At 47.3% G+C, this 21,279-nt stretch overlaps 2 protein-coding genes across 2 annotated transcripts in view; one reads left to right on the top strand and one right to left on the bottom strand.

Moving 5' to 3' along the window:
- Positions 1-10,282, top strand: part of LOC149356741 (nose resistant to fluoxetine protein 6-like) — a 190,994-nt gene extending 180,712 nt beyond the window's left edge. Inside the window, exons 14-15 of the mRNA XM_089584298.1 lie at positions 1,009-1,151; positions 8,164-10,282. Of these exons, the coding sequence (XP_089440424.1) occupies positions 1,009-1,151; positions 8,164-8,469 (449 nt within the window). The 3' untranslated portion in view covers positions 8,470-10,282. The remainder of the gene's footprint in view (positions 1-1,008; positions 1,152-8,163) is intronic.
- LOC149356740 (protein CutA homolog) overlaps positions 5,561-21,279 on the bottom strand; it is a 51,438-nt gene continuing 35,719 nt past the window's right edge. The window contains exon 8 of the mRNA XM_089584301.1: positions 5,561-8,545. The gene's annotated coding sequence lies outside the window, so the exon portion shown is untranslated. The remainder of the gene's footprint in view (positions 8,546-21,279) is intronic.

Genomic DNA, 21,279 nt, shown 5'->3' with positions numbered 1-21,279 from the left:
CTGAAGGCGCATTTTTCATTGAAAGCACTTGGGGGGGGGGGGGGAGTCATCTTTCCTGCTCCAATTCCACCCATCCCCTCAAGTGATTTCCTCGCAGCTAAGACAGCCACGTGACCAACCGACGAGTACGTCAATGTGCATTTCGTAATTTGAAGGACCAGACGCACAATCTCGACATCCACCACAAGAAATGAAAAACACCCACGGGCGACCATATCGACTGGCATGGAGGAGTATGCGCTACATTGCTCAATCTCATTGTCTGACCAATGTGTGTTAAACTGCATTCACCACACGAAAAAGGTTTAGAGTTTCGAATTGACAATGCAGTCATTTCTATGTTATTCAATCAAATGAGATTACCAGTAGCAATTAATTTTCCTCTTCCGTGGAGGTCCTGAGGTTTTCACGGTATCACTACAGGGACTTCAAACTGCCAACGACGCCAGGCTTTGCCCATACTGACGATACTATTATTACCGCATGAAAGCTACACCGTTCTCTCCCCTTTTCTCATCTCCGCTCTCCACTCCACACTCCCTTACGCTGCATTACGTCATCTTTCTCTCATTCATCTTTTATTCCTTCCTTCATCCTTTCTCCTACGGCGGGGTTAGTGTGTCCACCGAGGAGTGAGACAGGCATGCGCCTTTTCTTTTTCATTTCTTTCGCTGTTTTGCCCAGAACTACCCTGTTGTTCGGATCATTCCAGGACTCTGTTTTGCAGCTCAAAATGCGTGTGTGCTTTGCGTTGTCAGCGCGTGCTAAGGAATCTGAGGTGGTCGAAACTAATCCGAAGCCCTGCACTACGGCGTCCCCCATAACCTACGAGCAGATTCGGGACGTTAAACCCCGCTTACCTACCTGTCTTTGCGGGTATATCGTAACAGTAAAGGAGTTTTAAATAGTGCAATCACTATATTTTCACGTGAGGTAAATGAAAAGTAGTGAAAAGTTTGAAAAAAATGTATCTGGGATCTGCTGCGCCGCCATTCTTGTCCTGTGCAGCGCTGGTGAACCAGGTGCTGTCCTGGAAGGCGTGGCTGCCGCTAAGCCGACTGATGTACGGCGTGTACCTGGCGCACCCCGTCGTGCTGGACTTCCAGATGTGGACCATACGCGAGCGGATATTCGGGAGCCACATGTCGATGGTAAGGAAACATACAGGAAAAGCGCTGCAAAACCAGGAGAGTAGCGCGTCATTCAGGAACACGAATCGCAATGTTCACATTTTATTTATTTTATTCAATACTGCCAGCCTCCATTTGGTGGCCAAGGCAGGAGTGGTACAAGGGTACATCGTACATCGCGACAAAACAAAGCAAGTAAAAATGCGAATAAAGAAGCAAAAGCTAACACACAGGGTTTTATAGAAAGACAAAGAGCAAGGTTAAATGCACTCGGTTACCCAAACATACAAAAGAAAGCAAACAAAAGAGCATGAATGAATACACTGCGCTTAAAATGACGATATGACAGCAGATAAAAAAGACTTCCGATCTGTCAAACGGACCACGTCACACGGAAGCCCGTTCCATTCCAATATCGTTCTTGGAAAAAAAGAAAACTGATACGCTTTCGTTCGGCACCGTGGCACCATGATTGTCAAATTGTGTTTATTGCGCGTTGGTCGTGAAGTGTTGTATGCCATGTAGGTCTCAAAATGAATGTTTGTTAAGTTATTAACAATCCCATGCAACATTTTTAGACGGTGCAACTTGCGACGAGATTGAAGTGTCTGCAGTTCAGATTGCCTCAGTAGATTAGTAACCGAAACGTGCCTTCCATATGCGTTGTAGACAAATCTAAGCGCCTTCCTTTGAACGCCTTCAATGCGCTGTACATCTACTTGGGTGTGCGGATCCCAAACCACATCTGCGTATTCCAGTAATGGCCGTACGAGTGCAGTGTAAGCTGCTAATTTAGTTTTAGATGTGCAGTGCCTTAGACGGTTTCTTAACAGCCAAAGCCTGTTGGACGCCTTTGAGACTATATGCCCGATGTGCGAACTCCAAGTCAAGTTACTATTGAATACAACCCCCAAGTATTTGTATTCGTTTACGGGGGAGACAGCTGCACCGTTAATTGTGTATGTGTAATTAAGAGCGCACTTTTTACGCGTAAATGTCATTTTTGAGCACTTAGACGTGTTTAGTGACATTTGCCAGACTAGGCACCACCTTGAGACCTCTGAAAGGTAGTCATTCAGCACGTGGTGATCCTCCGCATTTTGAATAGGCAGATATACAACGCAGTCGTCAGCGAAAAAACGGCACCGTACAGGGGAGTCGAAGTTTAAGTCGTTTAAGTAAATAAGGAACAATAGTGGACCGAGAACGGAGCCCTGGGGTACTCCTGAGAGAACTGGAGCTGGCATAGAATTGGAACCTGAGATCTGGACGTACTGGTGCCGTTCAGAGAGGTAGGAATCGAGCCATTGAACAAGACGCTGATTTTGTAATAGATGTCTGAGTTTTATTATTAGATTACGGTGCGAAACGCGATCAAAGGCCTTCGCAAAGTCGAGAAATATTGCATCTACTTGCCCACCCTGATCAATGCATGCCAAAAGTTCATTGGTTGTGTGAGTTAGTTGTGTTACGGTGGACAGGCCACGCCGAAACCCATGCTGGTTACTAGAAAAGAAGTTACTGCTTTCTAGAAAAGAAATCAAGTGCTTGAAAATGAAATGCTCCATAACCTTACCCGAGGTACACAGGAGTGAAACTGGCCTGTAGTTGTTTACACAAAGTTTGTCACCCGATTTGTGGATAGGGATGACCTTTGCAGTCTTCCAGTCAGCCGGAACTTCTGAATTTAAAAGACTTTCATTGTAAATGATGACAAGATATTTCGCGCACCATTCTGCGTAGCGGGAGAGAAACGCATTTGGGATGCCATCGGGCCCAGGAGACTTCTTTTTGTCTAAATTGAGTAGAGCTGCAAAAACTCCTTCGACAGATATTTGTAGGTCTGGTAAGATAAGGCACGTGGATCGAAATTCAGGCTCCTGCCTACTGTCAGTAGAAAACACTGAAGAAAAGTAATTATTGAAAGCTGATGCAATGTCGTAAGGATCCTTACTTTCTCTGTTATTCAAGCGAATTTTACTAACTGTATCCTTCTTCTTTGTTAAGTGTATCCAAAATTTGTGTGGGTCTGCGGTGAGAAAGTTATGCATTTTAACGTTAAAAAAAGTGTACTTAGACTGTTTAATTTTCATGCGCAACTCTGTGCGAAGTGACCGCAGGGAAACGTGCCCTGTTTTAAAGCGCTTGGATCCTAGACGCTTGATACGACGCTTGAGTTGGAGCAGTTCGCGAGTAATCCAGGGACTACTGCGATTCATTTTTCTAAGTTTAGTCGGCACGTATCTTGTGATACATTTGTGTACAATAGACTTGAAGTGCACCCATAGGTCATTAACTTTCATGAGACCAGCCGCGTGTTTCTCAACGAATTCATCGTAGTCTTGTTCCAATAAATCTAAGATACTTTCGTCTAGGGCATTGTTGAAGTCAAGAAATGGTTTTCTTAACTCACGGACAGGCGGTCGCATCATGTTACTTTTGAAGAGTACAGCTTTGTGATCAGAAATGCCTGGTATGATTTCAACGGAGAAGCCAAGTTTTTCAATAGTATCGGTAACAAACACAAGGTCTAGAAGGGAGCTTGAACCTGATGCAGTACGTGTCGGCCCCTGCACGACCTGCTTTAAATTAAATGCAAAGGCGATATCAAGCAAAAGATCAGAATTTTGACATGAAGCTACAGTACGCAGAAGTTCCCAGTTGATTTTTGGTAAATTAAAGTCACCACACATCATTACATAAGCATATTTTTTACCATGGTCTAACAAAAATTCGTGCAGTCGTTCTAGAACCGAGACGTCTGCATCCGGGGGTCTATACACAGAACCAATAAAAATGTTCAAATTGTTAAACCGAAGCAATATCCAAACCATTTCGATGCCTGTGTTATGAGGAATAACTGTGTAATCTAGTCCCTTTTTTATAGCTATGGCTACGCCCCCTCCCCTTCCGCTACGGTCGTGCCGTACTATCTCATGAGTGTTGGGTATTACTTCTGAATCAGGAATAGCTTCGTTCAACCAAGTCTCGGTTATCACATCACTGCTTACTCAAAACGAAAGCAAATGTCACTGAGGGCGTTTGGTTCAAGGCAAATAGGCGCGTGTGTGAAAGCCATCTCGTGAAGGTTTGTAATGAACGCAGCGCTGTGTAAAGGCATTTCCGCCAAAGATCAAAAAGGTTACAAAGGAAGTACACCTGTTTTTCTGTTCCCAATAAAGGCCGGAAGCACAAAATATTCTACGAACCAGGATGTCGCCGCTTCCTCATCTTCAGGTCATTCGCGCCTGTTATGTTTCGCAGTTCTGATTGTAAAAAATACCGAAGACACTTTGGAAATTCTAAAGTATGCTTGCGAAAGCCTTGTGGTCAACCCACTGCCGCTTCCCCGAACCGCTTGGCGCGGAATCACTGGGCCGCTTCGGAGCCATGCGTCTCACTCACTCGACTGCAACGAGACGTCTGGCGAAGGAACGGCGGCGCAGCTGCCACCGCCGACGCGCGCGCGCTCGTTCTACCGCTACTGTGTGACGTCACGGTTGCTATGCACAGCTGCGCCCCCCCCCCCCACCGGCGCGCCGGTTGCTAAGGAGGCGAGGATGTTGCGCCGCTGCGCGGAGGAGAGGCCACAGCTGGCACGATTCCGGCGCACGGACGGACATCGCGAGCATGGGCCATTGAAGGCTTTCGCCTTAAAATGTCATAACGTGCGCATGCATTTTGTACCTTTTTTTCCCAGGCGTCTGGCGGCTATCATAGCATAATTGTCAAAAAGTGCAGTGTTTGGCTGTTGGCCCTTCGCCGAAGGTGTTCTGTTTTATCTCTATGTATTTATGAGGTGATGTGCCTGCCATGCCACGTTTTCATCGTCACGTTGTTATTCTTCTAATCACGGTTTGAGAAATAGTTTCATTACAGATTTTCTTAACGTCAAGTTCATCGCGGTTTAGTCAATGCTTTTTGGACTGGGGATTGGAATTTAATTTTTTGGATTCTCAAAAATACTGGAGCGAAGAGCTGAAGGCAGATAGGACTGCCTGACGGGACTGTGGGCACTATGTAAAGATACGAAATCCAGGGATACATTTGCAGCCACTCTGGGGGGGCAATGTTTACAAAAAGATAAATGTATCAGTACGAAACAGCAACCAATGCATTTGACGAAAAGCAAAGTAACTCTTGAATAACGCAAGAAATAACGAAGCACCAAGGACAGCCTCTAGCCAGTGTGGTAACTGAAACGAATGTAAAGTGCCAACAGCTGAAAGAAGATAAATTCTAATAACTCTTTTAAATTAACGATCACCTTTAAAATCCTTAGATAAGGTGTTTATGAAAGGGAGTTTATTGATAAAAATCGATATAGCATAGGAGGTCATCTGCGTACCATAATTAGTTATAATGCGAGGAGGTGCATAATGTGCGTGTCTGAGGTAGTGTGCGTTATGTTTTATGAATGTTGCATTGAAATAATTCAGGTTTCTTTTTATTACCTTGTAAACAAACACAGCAGTACAGTGTGAAATCATCTTCTAATCAAACTATTTTGGCTTGAGGAAATAAGAAAATGTATGATCATGAGTCCGTAAACAATAAATGGCGCGATTTGCCTTTTTTGTACAATAAACAATGAGGTGAGGTTCTCCTTTGTCGTGTTGCACCCGACCAACAAACAATACTGGAGTCGAGATTCTATGAGCGAGTTATAATTTTTGAAACCAGATCGGTGAAATACTTCTCTAAATGTTGATGACGCCAAGGGACCTCGATATACTTGTTTTTAATTTCGTTACATGAGAGTTTCAGGAGAGGTGGTCATGAAAAAAGACTCCGTGAAATTTTTGGGATTATTTACGTTCCAGTGAGTATCCCACGAATTGAAGGTTGAAACAATGTCGAATTAGTTTGTTTCAAGCGTGAAACAACACACGTTTACTTTTCAACGCATTTAATTGTAGCTGATTAGCATTCGTCCATTGCACAAGCTCCGTTAACCAATATATTTCATTTCTAAGCTTTCAGAGTTTTCATCAGAAGAGAACACATTTGTGTCGTCTGCATACAATACGACCTTTTGAGCGAATGGAATGTTAACAAAATCATTAATATATAACAGAAAAGGAGAGGGCCCAGTATAAAGCCTTGCGGAATCTTGTACTTCACAATTCTGGAAGATGAAAGCGCACCATTAATTTCAGCAAACTGAGGACTATTGTGCAGGCATGTACTAATGAGTTCTAATGGCGTGTCTCTTATTCCATAAATTTCCATTTTTTCAGTAAAATATTGTGCATAACAGAATCAAAAGCCTTCCCGAAATAAAAAAAAAAATGCCTACAAATAGTTTCTGTTGCTATAAGCTCTTGGCGATTGTGCCTCTGATCGACAAAACGGGTCTTCGGCTGGTTTATGCTTTCTGAAAAACGTGCAGCTTTTCAGCACTATGTAATGCGTGGAAAAGAAATCGGACAGTCGCGTAAAAGTAGTCTGCTCACCAACCTTCGATAAAACTTAGAGAAGCGAGAATGGGCGGTAGTTATTGAAGTCATTTGTTGATCCACCTTTATGGAGCACGTTAACTCGCGCTATTGTTATATTGTCTAAACACGCCGGTTACTAGCATGCGATTACACACATAAATCTGCTAATGAAGTAGCAAGGGCTAGTGAAGCAGCTTTAATAAGCCTAACATTTATGTTGTCATAGCCAAAGGAGTGATTAGATTTAAGAGACGTATTGATTCTGAATGCCTATTCAGTGTCGCAAGGTTCCAGATATATTGTTGATCTCAAGGCATGTTGCATATAGCCCTGAAATCCAGCATCGCTGCTCCTCCCGAAAGGAAAGTCATCCGAGGAAAGAAAATTGAAATTAAACATGTCTGTCAAATTCGTGCCGCCACATTCGGAACCGTTGATTTTCATCACAATTTTGGTACGATGAGCGCTACGTAGTGCTCTGAAAACGTTCCATATCATCGCCGAGTCATGGGGATATGCAGCGTCAGACAATTTCGCTGTTAAGTACTGTTTTTTGGCCTTTCGTAGGTATGAATTCAGTTTGTAACTCGTACTCTTGTACCTTGTACCTCGTACTTTTTTGTACTCTTCAAAATCCTCATTTACTCGTGCTTGCAGGAAGTGCGCAGTTTATCCTTTTGTTTTATTTTATACAGGCCTTTTGAAACCGATGGTTTTCTGGTTTTTATATGAGAGGTAACATCAGTTCGGAAAAGCAGCATTGTAGCAGTCTTGAACTGTGGCTGAATAAAGATAATAATAAAGATAATTCTCCTGAGATACACTTTGAAAACTCCGAGCCTTGATTAAATGGCAGAAATTGGCAATGTTAGCATCATCCACCCTGCGGTACCTCTGCTTCATATTGTTTCATTTCCGCCTTGCAGTAGGCTTCGGCAAAACCGAAAAGTATGTAGGTGATCACTAAGATCACCACAAATGACACCACTAATTACATGATCTACTTCGTAGTTCGTTACACAAAGGTCCAAACGCGTATGCATACTGTCCGAGTACCAAAGCAGGCAATGCCATAAAGTTATGAAAGAAATGAACATGAAAAAGACACGCAGATTTCTACTGAATTCACTAGGTGAGAGAAGTTCTACGTTGAAATCACCCTGTAATACCAACCGCTGTTCTGTAGTGTTTACAAAATCTATCAAAGTGCCTAGAAAACGCTGGAGCTCAGAGCTATCGCGCAAAGTGGTTCCAGAGCATGCTGTACGTGCCTCTTTTCAAAGGTAACTCAAAATCAACGTTTCGTCATTTATAGCTCAACTTATTGAAGCCTCCACTGTCCCAATTTAGCCGCGAAGTGCGTCCAGATCGCTAGTAGAAGCAGCGCACACAGGCGTGGCCGTGCTGCGACTCGTCAATGCTTGAACGACTGGAAAAACCCTTTTGAACTGCTGGAAAAAATCATTTCTAAGATATTTCACGTGGTTCCGCGAAGTGCCTTCCGCGAAATTTTGTGGGGCAGCCACAAAATGTTTTCGTTCAGAGAACTATGCTCGGTGCTCAGATTACATATTTTCTCTCTCATTTCGCAGCTGTACCTGTTCTCAGGGAACCTCGCCATTAGCATCGGCGCGGCCGCCATCTTCTACCTGGCTTTCGAGGCGCCGTTCCGCACATTGTGCAAGGACTTCATCGAGAAGCTGCTCGGCTGCAGCCTCAGAGTGGCGCAGCCTGCTGTGGGGGCAACGCCCTCCGACAGCAACAGCAGAGGCAGCGGTAGTACCAAGAAGAAAGAGCCGCGCCGAGATTCAGCAACGACGAACAACACCGTGGACATGCCCGTCAGGAACGGCGACCTCCTCCCGGAGAAGACTGGAGTGGCATCGGTGCACTTGTGATTCCAATTGTCCTGCCCCGTTGTCGAACTCGGACTGCGCACTGTGATCTCCAAGTGCAGTGGACCCCGTGTCGCACCTGCGAATTATGCAAAGAAAGGCCGAGAACGAGACGATGATGCCTTCCGTCCGTCGATTATGGCGTTACCCCCCATCGTGACCAATCCGCACGTGTGCGCTGTTTTCTTTTTCGTTTTTTTAGGGGTGGGGGGATGTGCTTTTTCAGATGCGCGGTGTTGCCACGTGGCCGCAGTCATCCCGAGGAAAGGTGTCGCGAACGTCCCAGGCCTATTTCGCCCTCGCTCTCTTCAAAGGGGCACAGCAATAACGAACTGTTTCCACCCCACCTCACCGAAGTCCTTTCGAAAGAGACCGATAGCACGTTGCACATGCGTACACAGGCTGTAACCATGCCATGCCGACAGCAGTTTCGTTGCTCTTGAGGCGGCCCGTCGGTCCACGTTCTGAAATGCTTTCAGCTTCCGTTGTCGGCGCGCCACGGATGACCTGTAGGCGAACCGAAGGGAGAACACGGAGGCGAACATAAACCACCTTTGGCGAACATGGAGGAAGGATTGGCAAAACCTTTGTCTGCCGCCCGTTGCCAACGTGCTGCGCTGCCACCGGAACAACGCATGCGTCAACAACCGCGTCTTCGGAGTCCCGTGGTGGGCGAAGCCAGAGCGCGGCGCTAAGAAGCCTACACTCTGCCTTGCAGCCCGCGCTGCGCACGCGGTCCTCGCGACGTGTGAGCGAACAGAGCGCGCCGCGCGCGTTGCGCAAACCGCGGTTTTCGTGTGGAGCCAGGGCGCCATCGTTCGGCGTGGCGCGGAACCCGTTGTAAACAGTGAGGGCATTTCACCCTGCCACCCCAGCGACGGTACGGACAGATGGTTGCGTTTGGCCGAGGCCTTGCCTTGTAACGATGTTCAGTCTCTAAAATGTGCTACGCCGGTGCTGCAAAGCATTTCATGCTTACGTCTACTCTCTACCACAAGAGAATGTTCTTGGTTTTTTCTTTCACTGTTGTAGAACAAGCAGTCGCGAAGTCAGACGACATAAAGCCATTCTGGCGTGACCGCGCTTTCGAGAGAGCGCTGCATGAAGATTCTGTTGGGGAGAATGTGACTACTTTTCTGGACGTCTTGCACCCAAAAGGGACCTCGCGATGCACTCCACGCAGCCTGCAGAAACCTGGGCTCGCTTATTCGCGGGCACCGCCGCAAAGCAACGTTTCTTTAGCGCGCCTTACTGCGCCGCCCTCACGCTTACTCGCCGACACATCTGCCATCAAGCTCGTGTCTTCAAGCTGGAGTGCACGACGTCGACCGTGCCAAGTACTGCGCTCACGGAGCGGGATCTCAGCTTGGCCACCATGCGAGCTTAGCTTATAACATAGCACCAAATGGACAACGCCAACTTGAATGCGGGTATGCTGCGGGCGCACTTCCCAGCCCACTTTCTACGTGTGGACTGCGCGGATCCCCTTGCACAGTGCGCGCTTCACTAGTATAGTATACGTGCCATGGACGGGTGTGTACGTGTGGTGAGCGGCGTTCAGCCGAGTGTCGTCACGTTTGCCTACGAACACTGAACTTCGGTGCAAAGCGAGGCCATGTCCTGAACGACACCGATAAACTTTCTGCGTGTGAGCAGAAAGAACACTTGCAGTGCGCGCGTGTGGCTGTAAGTGCGAGTCATGTTGCTAAGTGATAAATGTGCATAGTGTCCCGGGCCACGTGAGCCAAGTGTTTTACGAAATACCGGTAATGCAGCCGGAATTAAACTGATGCTGGATTATTGGCGTTTGCGTAGACCAGACGTCAGCGTGGTTTACTTCACACTCATCCCAGTACTTACTAAAAATAATAAATTAGGTTTATACATGGCATGCATACAGACTGCTCAAACTAAAAATAACCAAGCTGTTGGGAACTGCTTGGCGCAGTGTTCAGTATTTTCTTCCAATATACCTAGCTAATTCAGACTGATCAGCTAGTTTGCTAGCCAGCTGATCGGTCTGATCTGCTAAAGCAACAAAGTTTCGACGAAAGAAGTTTCTGGTCACTGTAAAAAGCAGCCAGCTAGGGTGTTTACAACAAGGCACCCTTCATATTTTTACCAAACTAACGAATGCCGCGAAATACGATAACAATAAGCACGAGGCGCTCCCAGACGACGCTCTCAACAACTAATCCTTTTATTTCAGAGGCGCACTGAACCCCACGGGTATTGGCGCTTGCGGTGGCCGAGAAATAACACCACCTTCTTTGGAAATATGCCCAGCGACTGCTGACGCCCTGTGGAAAGGGCGCACGCCTGCGTCGCTATCGTCCGCGCACCGCGAGCGGCGGGGAGAGCGGTGCGGTACAATTTATGTGACGTGACATAAAACGTATCCCAATTAGAGAACGATCTCTTGAAAGTATATTTAGCGCAGAGTAGCCAAATACAAATATCCAACTGCGGGGACGCAATAAAGTTGTTTAAAGGTGTCAACAATCTAAACTAGTGTAGGGTAAAACTTAGAAATACAGCAGTTGATAACACTGGCCCATGGTCCGCGGCGTCCTGTATTACTCCGCTAGCCAACCGTAAGAGTAAACGAAATCAGCTTTTTAATGTTTGGCTTTATTAAACAAGCCAAATATCAAAATTCTAGAGCTTATAATTTTTTCTTGTCATTAGCTTAATTGTTGTTTAGGGAAGAAGAAAAGTTTTAACGGACTACTTTCTGTCGGGGAGAAATTCTGTGCGGCGGTCCTTAATGTGGGCTCCTCTGCAGACTTAAGTTGTACCCGACTATAATAAATTCGATATGGACAACCGCAAAAAATAACACGCATATTTTCACAACGAACACTGTCGGTAGGCACTGAACACTGGTTAAAACGTAAAACAAACACGTGTTGTTTGTAGCCTAAAAACAAACCGAAACACTAAGGAACATAAACTAGGCTTAATGAGTACAGAAAGTTTTGTTTCTGAAAAGCATGGAGCTTAGGTATGATCTTGTTATAATGAAGACTATTCCCTGAATGAGTTCCGTTAGATCCTAGTGTTTGTTGGCCGCAATTTGAGTGATGATAGAAAGCAGGAGCGATGCCCTGTAATGAACCTGTCTGTGCATAGTGAGTGACGAAAGGATGCGGTTGTTTTTTTTTCATTTAAATCCTCTATAAATTCAAGTCACAATGCACAGACTGGGGCCAGGGCAGATGTTCACATGGGAAAGGTTTTGAAGGGAATACTTGTCTTCGCATTGTATTCTTACCGCGCTCAAAAGCGGCGCGCACTGGCCTTCTACGAAGCGCCAACACTTGCTGATGCGTATACCTCGAAGCCAGCACAAACGCCAAGGCCTATCGGAGACACCGCTTCTGAATTAAGATTTATGGAGTATTCCAGTCCACGATCCGGAGCACTTCTCGGAATCCTCAAAGACATGATTTCAAATCGCACATTGCACACGCTCTTCTGTTTCGCGGAGCAAGATGGATCGGCGATTGGAACACGCCTTCTGATAGTGCATGTAGGCGCTGAAATAGAGGCAGGTTGTGTACTTCGCGGGATTTCCTTATAGGCCGCCAAAAAAGGCTACACAAAAAGCACCTTATCGAAACATCCCAGCAGGCTGTTCTTAAGGTGATCTAAAGCTTTACACCGACACATTGATCCTGAAGCCCAAGTCCCAAAACTTGGGTATTTTATAATCAGTTAGCGCCAGAACGGTTATGCGAGCGAAAACTCGTCGTCCGACGTTTGTCGCACAGAGCTGGGAGATGTAAGCAGAAAAAAAAATTACCATTCTTAAGGCCTCGGGCGGGATTCCATACCGCGAACAGATCAGCTTCGCTTGACGCCGCGTGAGATATCACCACAGATTTTCTCCCAGCGCCTGCTAGCCTCTCACGCTGTGCTGTGGAAATCGTCAACTTTCATCCGTGCGCGATACAGCCCAAACGCAAAAGCACGCGGCCACTTGCATGTGCCAGCCCAAGTTCGAACGCTTAGGCGGTTTGAAGCCTACGCTTGATGGCACTTGACGAAGCGCTTGATTCAACTTGACATCTCATTTCAGGAAACGCACAGTATCCCCAGTGATTTCACAGAAGTCGAAAACATGACAAGCAGCCTTTTCCCGAAGTTTCAACGCGATAGCATTAGAGCGCACGTTCGGCGGCAGCCTAGGGAAAATGAGAACGAAATTCAGTTCGGCGAAAATCGCTGGGGTATGGTTACAGTGTACTAGTACACTGTAGTATGGTCCCTAGAATTGGCGATTTTCACGAAATCCACGCCTCGCTGCGGCGGCTCTCCGAACTTGTCTACGAAGGATCGGCAGCGTGGAACTATTTATTTATATATTTGAGAGTGCTCCGTCGGCGCATTCACACTGTGTTGCCATAGATTACCCGCGGTACTTTAGTGGAGCGGGAAGCCCTCCTCCTTTTGGGCTTAGCTATTTTCTGTGTTGCCATAGTTTTCTATGAAATATTGGTGATGTTCACGACATACGCGCCACACTGTCAGCCCGACCGATTCTCTCAGCGGGATGCTGGTGCCGCGTACCAAGCACTTTCGGATGTCGTCCCCGGAGTGTCGTGGCAAAAAAAAAGTGGCTATGGCTCAACTCAGCTGAGCCAGGACAAACAGAGCGAAAGCTCTGTTAAGCATGGTTAGTCATGGTTTAGCTTTGGTTCATCTTTATTGTGTCAAGACTTCAGCGAGAGCAGATTGTTTCAGCGAGAGCAAGTCATGTGATGCACCGCGTACCACAAGGGCAAGAGCAAGCGTCCACAGCGGCGATCGGCGCAGCGGTGTACGTGACTGCCAAGCGCAAGAACGCATCACGTGACACATCACATGCCACAACTGGCGAGGAGGAGCGGCCGAGCAGCAGCCTACGATGCGGCAGACGTGACTGCAAAGCGCGCAGCTGTGGGGACGAAGGTGAAGATGAAGATCGAGGCACCTGCCAGGCGCGATTTTGCACATGCGGCGCACCTCCCGCTAGAGGTCAAATCTAAGAGCCAGATGACCTTCAGGCTCAGCATGGGAGGAGTAGAGCTTTCCGATCAAAAACAAAGCTCGGCAGCACTGCTGCGTACCTTTCTGACATCAACGAGATGGAAAAGCGGCGAGGTATCATTGCAATAAGAGAGGGCGTCAGGCGGGCAGACATGATCTCGCCATTGATGCATTCAGAGGCCTAAATTGGAAACATTTTGAGGTAAAAGCTAATGGAGAGTACCTTAGTAATCTGCGATTGGCTGATAACATTGCCTTGCAAAGCAACTCAGGACATGAACTGCAAAACATCATCGATGAGTTATGCAGGCAGAGCAGTGCTGAGAGTCTAAAAATTAAGTGCTGTGGGTCTAAAAATTAATGTGCAGAAAACCAAAATAATGTTCAACAATCTCGGAAGGAAACAGCAGTTTACAATTGGTAACGAGGTGCTGAGGGTGTTGAGAGGATATGTCTACTTAGGGCAGGTACTGGTCGCAGATCCGCATCACGAGTGAAATAACTAGAAAGATAAAGATGGAATGGAGTGCATTTGGCAGGTTCTCTCATATCATGAATGACAGTTTACCAGTATCCCTCAAGAGAAAAATACGCAGCAGCTGTATCTTACCAGTACTTACCTATGGGGCAGGAATTTGGAGGCTAACGAAAAGGGTTCAGGTTAAGCAGATAACGCAACGAGCTATGGAAAGAAACACGATAGGTGTACCGTTAAGAGACAGGAAGCGGGCAGAGTGTGCCAGGGATCAAACACGGGTTTATGACATCCTAATCGAAATCAAGAGGAAGAAATGGGCTTGGTCAGAGCATGTAATGCGAAGGCAAGATAGCCGATGGTCCTTAAGGGTAACGGAGTGGATTCCAAGAGAAAGCAAGCGTAGCAGGGGGCGGCAGAAAGTTAGGTGGCCGCAGCTGGCAAAGGCCAGGGTTAAATGGAGAGACATGGCAGAGGCCTTTGTCCTGCAGTGGGCGCGTAGTCAGGCTGATGATGATAATCATTCCACTGCTTTAGAATTGTCGGCAGCCGGAAGGGAAAACAGTTATAGGAGCAGAAACTGCGAATTTGCAAGCCATTCACAACGTCGATGGTCGTGCGTTCGCGGCATTTTCAGGGCAACGACTTCTTCCAGATGAGAACTTGGTGCCATTACAGCTTCATTTGGTTTTAGTTGAACGACTGCGGTGACAATCGTGGCTGGTCAGTGCAAATGCGGCTCGGAAAATTGCACCTCGTCGTAACCCAAGCTGCGATTACAGCGCCTGACTTTTAATTTTTCGTCCCTGCGTTTGAAACCATTGCATCGCTGCTTGTTCATTCTAAAGACTCGTGTTTCACAGTACGCAAAATAAAACCTAATTGCGAGGAGACCGGTAGAGCGGCGAGAAACGAGTGCATTAGAGAACGTACGAGCCAGAGGGCAAGAAAAAGAAAAACAAAGCAGCGAAGCATGTCGAGTTAACTCGCCGGCGATCGGTAAATTGCCCTTAATTTGTTTTCAAAGCAGCAGCAGAAGATTGTTTCTACTACTCGTGCCTCCGAGAGGCTTGGGAAAGGCTGCGATTGCAATTACTTTTTTCTCTGTCAGCGATGCAAAACCACTGCAGTGTGTCATTTTTAATAACGGACTAAAACTTTAGCTATTTGTAAAAATGTGATTATGCCAGTTCTAATTACGGACGATTGTTAGCAGCCTCTGCTGCAGCCGGTACTGCCAGCCCGGCTTGTTCTAGTCAATGTGCTTAGCCCGATAGGGAATTGTGATCGTACAACACCTTTCCGTCCCACGCCCGCACTCAGGCTGAAAACATGCGACCCGCACGATTGCGGATCCGCACGAAAAGCGATTGTTGGGCAATGTTTACGGGAATCCCCAAAGGTGGAGTATATTTGTAATAAGGGAGTAATTATTCATTGGCGCCCACCCAAGCGCAGCCACACGGCTTGTCGTATATGGCTGCGCTTCCGGTACTTTTTTCGGTACTTTTTCTGCATCCGCCGCGCTGGCTTAGTGGTTAGAGCTCTCGACTGAGCCAACTACCCGGGTTCAACACCAGCCGCGTTTCGACGCAGGTGAAGCACGAGAAGCATGCACCCGTGTGCTGTGGAATGTCAAATGCGCAGGTGGTCGAAATTAATCCAGAGCCCTTCACAACGTGGCACTCGCGGTGAAACGGGACGTACTACGTACGCCGCTTTGGACGCGGGTGGCACTGGTGAACAGTCTCAAAGTTCGCTTACACTACGCATAAACACCATCAAAAGCACAAGACTGGACAGCCGTCGCCGTAGTTCAGTTAAGAAAGCACCGGACGCGAAATTCGGAGGTTGTTGGTTCGGATCCAACCGGTGACGTAGTTGTTTTTTCTTCTGCTTTTAATAATCTCCCATTATTAAAAACTACAAAATTAAAAAGAAAGACATCCCCTATGCTCCTTGGTTTCGGTGACTATTTTCAGCACCTAATCTAGTATGCCCACCTGAACTGGACTATTCGTAGCCAAACTTCGCTACTGAAAAATTTTTCCTGTGTGATTTTTAGACGGCTTGGCGTTTCGGCTATTTTTGGGCTATATTCTCCTTAAAGGATCTCTGAAAAGGGTGTTCGAGGTTGGCTATAATACGCTTGAATTATGTAGAGTATAGGCCACCGGGCGTTCATGCCACGTACAAGACCTCAAAAGCGAGCCGATCATTTACAATATATTTTAAGCATGAAATGCTTTTAGCTCCCGTTGTCGGCAGCGGGGTGACGTCACGCCGAGACCGAGAGCCAACATCCGGGCATTGAATTCCACTCATCCGGCCACTGAAACGAGAGCATCCGGGCACCGTACGAGATTCAACGAGACTCTCTAAGAAAGAGGGCCGCTTAGAGCAAGAGGGGAGCTCCAGGGCGAGAACGTCTTTGGGCGGAAAAACTGCTACTTCCGCGCCGTCCCCAAGGATGGCGCTGCGGTCCCACACTCACGCATGTAAAAGACCGGCCGCTGGGCCTTCAGCTCATGACGTTTTCAAAACCCTTTGACAGGCAGATGTATACACGCTCGCGGAGTATTCGAACGCGCGGCATATACAGGGCCTTGAATAATTTGGGGGCCGGGTTTTAAAAAATTCCTATGAAAAATCTACTACCCCATTCGAGCTAAAATAACATTCACAAAGTAGCAAAATGTGGTCTACGTTATCTGATAAGTGATTCAACATCGGTACTTGCCTAGATTTTTTGGAATGGACGGAAAACTGCTCTCGGCAGCGTGCACAATTTTCGCAGAAGCGAGTCGAGTAGCTGCGTTGACATGGTGCGCCATCTGTCGAGCAGACGATCTGCACCTTCGAAGCAAGTGCGCCAACGGCCTTGCCGGAGATGGCGGTTGCCTCGCCGCTCGAAAGATGGCGCACCATGTCAACGCAGCTTCTCGACTCGCTTCTGCGAAAATTTTGCACGCCGCCGAGAGCAGTTTTCCGTCCATTCCGGAAAATCTAGGCAACTACCGATGTTGAATTACTTATCAGATAACGTAGACCACATTTTGCTACTCTGTGAACGTTATTTCAGCTCGAATGGGGTAGTAGATTTTACATAGGATTTTTTAAAACCCGTCCCCCAAATATTCAAGACCCTGTACATTCTTGTCAGGCCTGCGTCTCGTCGTGTCCGCGTACGCTTCTGCATCGTCCTGCATTTCAATGCCGCCACCGTCACAGCTGCTTAAGCCGAGCAATGGAGCCAGATACAAGGAGAGGTAGCAAGCGTCTTGCGGAAAGCGATCGCTTTGCGAGTGATACGCCACAGCAGAAGACTGCTCGCCGCTGCCGACAACGCCATGATTATGCGGCCGCTCCCGCAAGCGACAAGGCCGCCACGGTTCGCGGCTACCTACCTAAGCCCGCACTATTGCAGGCGATCGCTTCGACGCAACAAGAAGAGTGTGGTGTGGTGTGGTGTGTTGAACACTAGACCAATTTCAAGATTTTGACTAGTACCATCTAGAACAAATGTGTTATGCCCGTAAACATTTCATGCTTACTCTACTCTCGGTTACGGGAGAGGCAGATATTTTTTTTTTTAAGTTCGCGCTTCACGCCTCAGGGCGACCAGCGGTGCCGAGCTTTCGCCCGAATCTGCGCGCAACGCGTCATGCAGCGCTCGTTACGTAAAAAGCGGAGGGCTATCACTGGGTCGTCGTGCCAACTCTTTCTGACGTCATGCAGCTACCATGGTTGCGGGCGGAAGCTCCGCCCCCCGGGGAACTCCCGCGCGCTTCGGAAGCCGGCGAAGGGGTCGAGTGGGTGGGGCCGGCGGGCAAGCGCCGACATTTCAGTGTGCAAAAGTTACAAGAGACAGAAAGGCGCGAAAACACAGACATTCAAATTTTAACTACATATAACTCAGCTTCCACAAAACGCATTAATTTTTTTTTTTGCTGGAGGATATTTGTGAAGCGGCGTCCTTTGACATCCTAGGCATACCGCAACATTATTGAGCGGTATGGATTCCAAGAGAAGGCAAGCGTAGCAGAGGGCGGCAGAAAGACAGGTGGGCGGATGAGATTAAGAAATTTGCGGGGATACGGCGGCCGCAACTGGCAAAGGACCGGGCTAATTGGAGAGACATGGGAGAGGCCTTTACCCTGCAGTGGGCGGAGTCAGGCTGATTGTGATGCCGCCCCCTGATAATCTGAATGGTAAAAAAATGTTTCAAGAAGTGTGCTATGTTTGGCTAGCAGTTGATGCAGTTTTTTTTTATTTTGCTTGCCCTCTTTGCTTCAATTCATGACAACTTGAAAAGGATATTTTACAATCAAAAACCCTGGCTCAGACTGCGTTTTCACTTGCTGCTCTACCCACAAAAGGTGCTAGTGCGAGAGGAGATTGGTCGGTCGCCCACCGCTATACTCCTTTCCGGGAAATAGAGGGAGCGGGGGAGGTGCCCCTAAATTTGTGTGCACCTGAACTCGGGGCAGTTGCCACAAGTCTTCGAGATTGCGCTTGGAGGGGAGAGCGCGAAGTGGGAAGTTGAACTCGGGGCAGTTGCCACAAGTCTTCGAGATTGCTCTTGGAGGGGAGAGCGCGAAGTGGGAAGTTGAACTGGGGGAGTTGCCACAAGTCTTCGAGATTGCTCTTGGAGGGGAGAGCGCGAAGTGGGAAGTTGAACTGGGGGAGTTGCCACAAGTCTTCGAGATTGCGCTTGGAGGGGAGAGCGCGAAGTGGGAAGTTGAACTGGGGGAGTTGCCACAAGTCTTCGAGATTGCTCTTGGAGGGGAGAGCGCGAAGTGGGAAGTTGAACTGGGGGAGTTGCCACAAGTCTTCGAGATTGCTCTTGGAGGGGAGAGCGCGAAGTGGGAAGTTGAACTGGGGGAGTTGCCACAAGTCTTCGAGATTGCTCTTGGAGGGGAGAGCGCGAAGTGGGAAGTTGAACTGGGGGAGTTGCCACAAGTCTTCGAGATTGCTCTTGGAGGGGAGAGCGCGAAGTGGGAAGTTGAACTGGGGGAGTTGCCACAAGTCTTCGAGATTGCTCTTGGAGGGGAGAGCGCGAAGTGGGAAGTTGAACTGGGGGAGTTACCACAAGTCTTCGAGATTGCGCTTGGAGGGGAGAGCGCGAGGTGGGAAGTTCCCACCTCGCGCTCTCCCCTCCAAGCGCAATCTCGAAGACTTGTGCAACCTCGCGCTCTCCCCTCCAAGCGCAATCTCGAAGACTTGTGGCAACTCCCCCGAGTTCAGGTGCACACAAATTTAGGGGCTCCTCCCCCCTCCCTCTATTTCCCTGGAAGCGCCAACGGTCCTGCATTTCTGGCCACCTGACGAGGCTGCACCCCGCGCTGCGCCAAAGCTCAAGCTTTCCTCACTCTTTCGGGGCGGTCCTCACACTTCTGTGCCTGCCAGCGTCGAATGCCGCAGTAGAGAAGGTTTTCAGACAAGTCACCATGACAAAAAAAGACCACTGAAAGAAACTGAGCATGTCCACTTTAGAAACGACACTCCACAAGGGTAGCTGGAACGGTTTTTTGAGAATACTAATCGAATTCGAATCGAATCGAATTCGAATCTATCAAGCTTCTAGATAAGCCATGCAAAGTATTTTTGCACTAGCATTTAAAATTTTGACATAATCGCCGACAATGTTTAGGCTTCTCACTACGTTGGATGAGTGCGAGGAAACTCGGCAGTGACGTCATTGTTGCCGAAATGTCAATGTCCGCTGCTTACGCCTGCATGCTGCTGTGCGTCGTCAGATAGCGCCAAACAAAACAATGCATCGTGAACTTCACCTTTGACGGCGTCGGTTTTCTTCCATGGAATAACCGTTTCTTTACTGGGAATGTAGTGCCGTCATACGTGACGTCATTAAGGGGCCTCTGCCCGTCGCTGTGCACTTCAGAGAAGCTGAACGCCGCCGCCGACTTTATTCGGCGATTACGCCACCATTTCAAATGCTAGAACAAAACGATTTCGCAGACTTTACCTGCACATTCGGCAACCTTAAACTCATTAAATTCTAAAGCCGCTTCAGTTGCCCTTTAAAGCAGTATGGGTGGTGAACAAGATTTTGAGCCAAGCACGTGCTGCTTGAAAATATTTAACAGTGGAGTCATGTGAGTACATAGCGATTGTATTGATGGGCATCAACTGGAACATAAGTGATATGTTTCACTTTCTGTTGTGTCGGATGATCGTTTTGGTTTATTGTCTGGAGTTTAAATTGGAAATAAAAAAAATGTTCATACCACTTTCCAATAGCTGAGGCATCGGCAATTTCATAATCACAACGATGGCTACTTTTTGGCTACTAACTGCCTTGGCCTGGTTACATGGTTGTCTATTTTTGGGCTACAATTTTTCTATAATTTGGCTATGCCACTCTGCGCCATCTGGCAACACTGCCTGAAACGCATAATAAGGGAAGGGATAAAGGAAAAAGGGAGAGAATTAAGAAAGAAAGAGGTGCCATAGTGGAGGGCTCTGGAATAATTTCGACCAAGTGAGGATCTTTAACGTGCACTGACATCGTATGGCACATGCATTTTCAGTTTCGTCTCCATCATAATGCAGCCACCGCGGCCGGGTTCGAACCCGGGAACTTTAGTTCAGTAGCCGAGCGCCCTAACCGTGCATTGAGCCACTGCAGCGGGCGTAATACAAAAGTAATGCATGCTTTAAGTAATACCGGGCCGAATTCAAATGCGAACACTAATGCGTATTTTATTTTTCAACGGTGTGATATGGCATAATCACTGTTTATGTAGAACTACTCAGACTAACTATTCACTGAAGCTGATGGAACAAGGAGAAAAATGTGTCGTATCGTATATGGGCGGTCTTCACGTTTATTCTGGCCCGATATTACTTTTAAAATATGTGCTTAATTCAACATGCAAGCTATATAAATGAGACAGCAATGGAATAAACGATATGCAAAAAGAGCTAAGTAGTGCGGCTATACACACACACATAGGGCGGAAACTACACTGTCGCCACGGTTATGTTGAAAAGGAGAAAATGATTTCGCACAAGAAAGGCAATGTACATTTTTATGAGACCCTGTAACACTTAACACACCGTGCTGTAGTGTAAGCACATACGCCACACTATTACTTCTCTTTGGCTTCAAGTGATTTATTTTTTCCCGTTGGGAACTCTTGTTAGGGTTCATTGAGTTCGCTAAAAAGCGAAGCCACAAAAGTAAATAAAATTTGATTACTTGAAGTGTGGGCCCTTTTTTATGAACCTTTCCACCCAACCTTGGAAACTCAAAAATTTCCAGCAAAGTTGCGAAATCTTAA

Source organism: Amblyomma mixtum, chromosome 3, assembly GCF_055824585.1.
Source record: "Amblyomma mixtum isolate Tamu chromosome 3, ASM5582458v1, whole genome shotgun sequence".
Taxonomy (NCBI): Eukaryota; Metazoa; Arthropoda; class Arachnida; order Ixodida; family Ixodidae; genus Amblyomma; species Amblyomma mixtum.
This window is presented reverse-complemented; position numbering and strand designations above follow the sequence as displayed.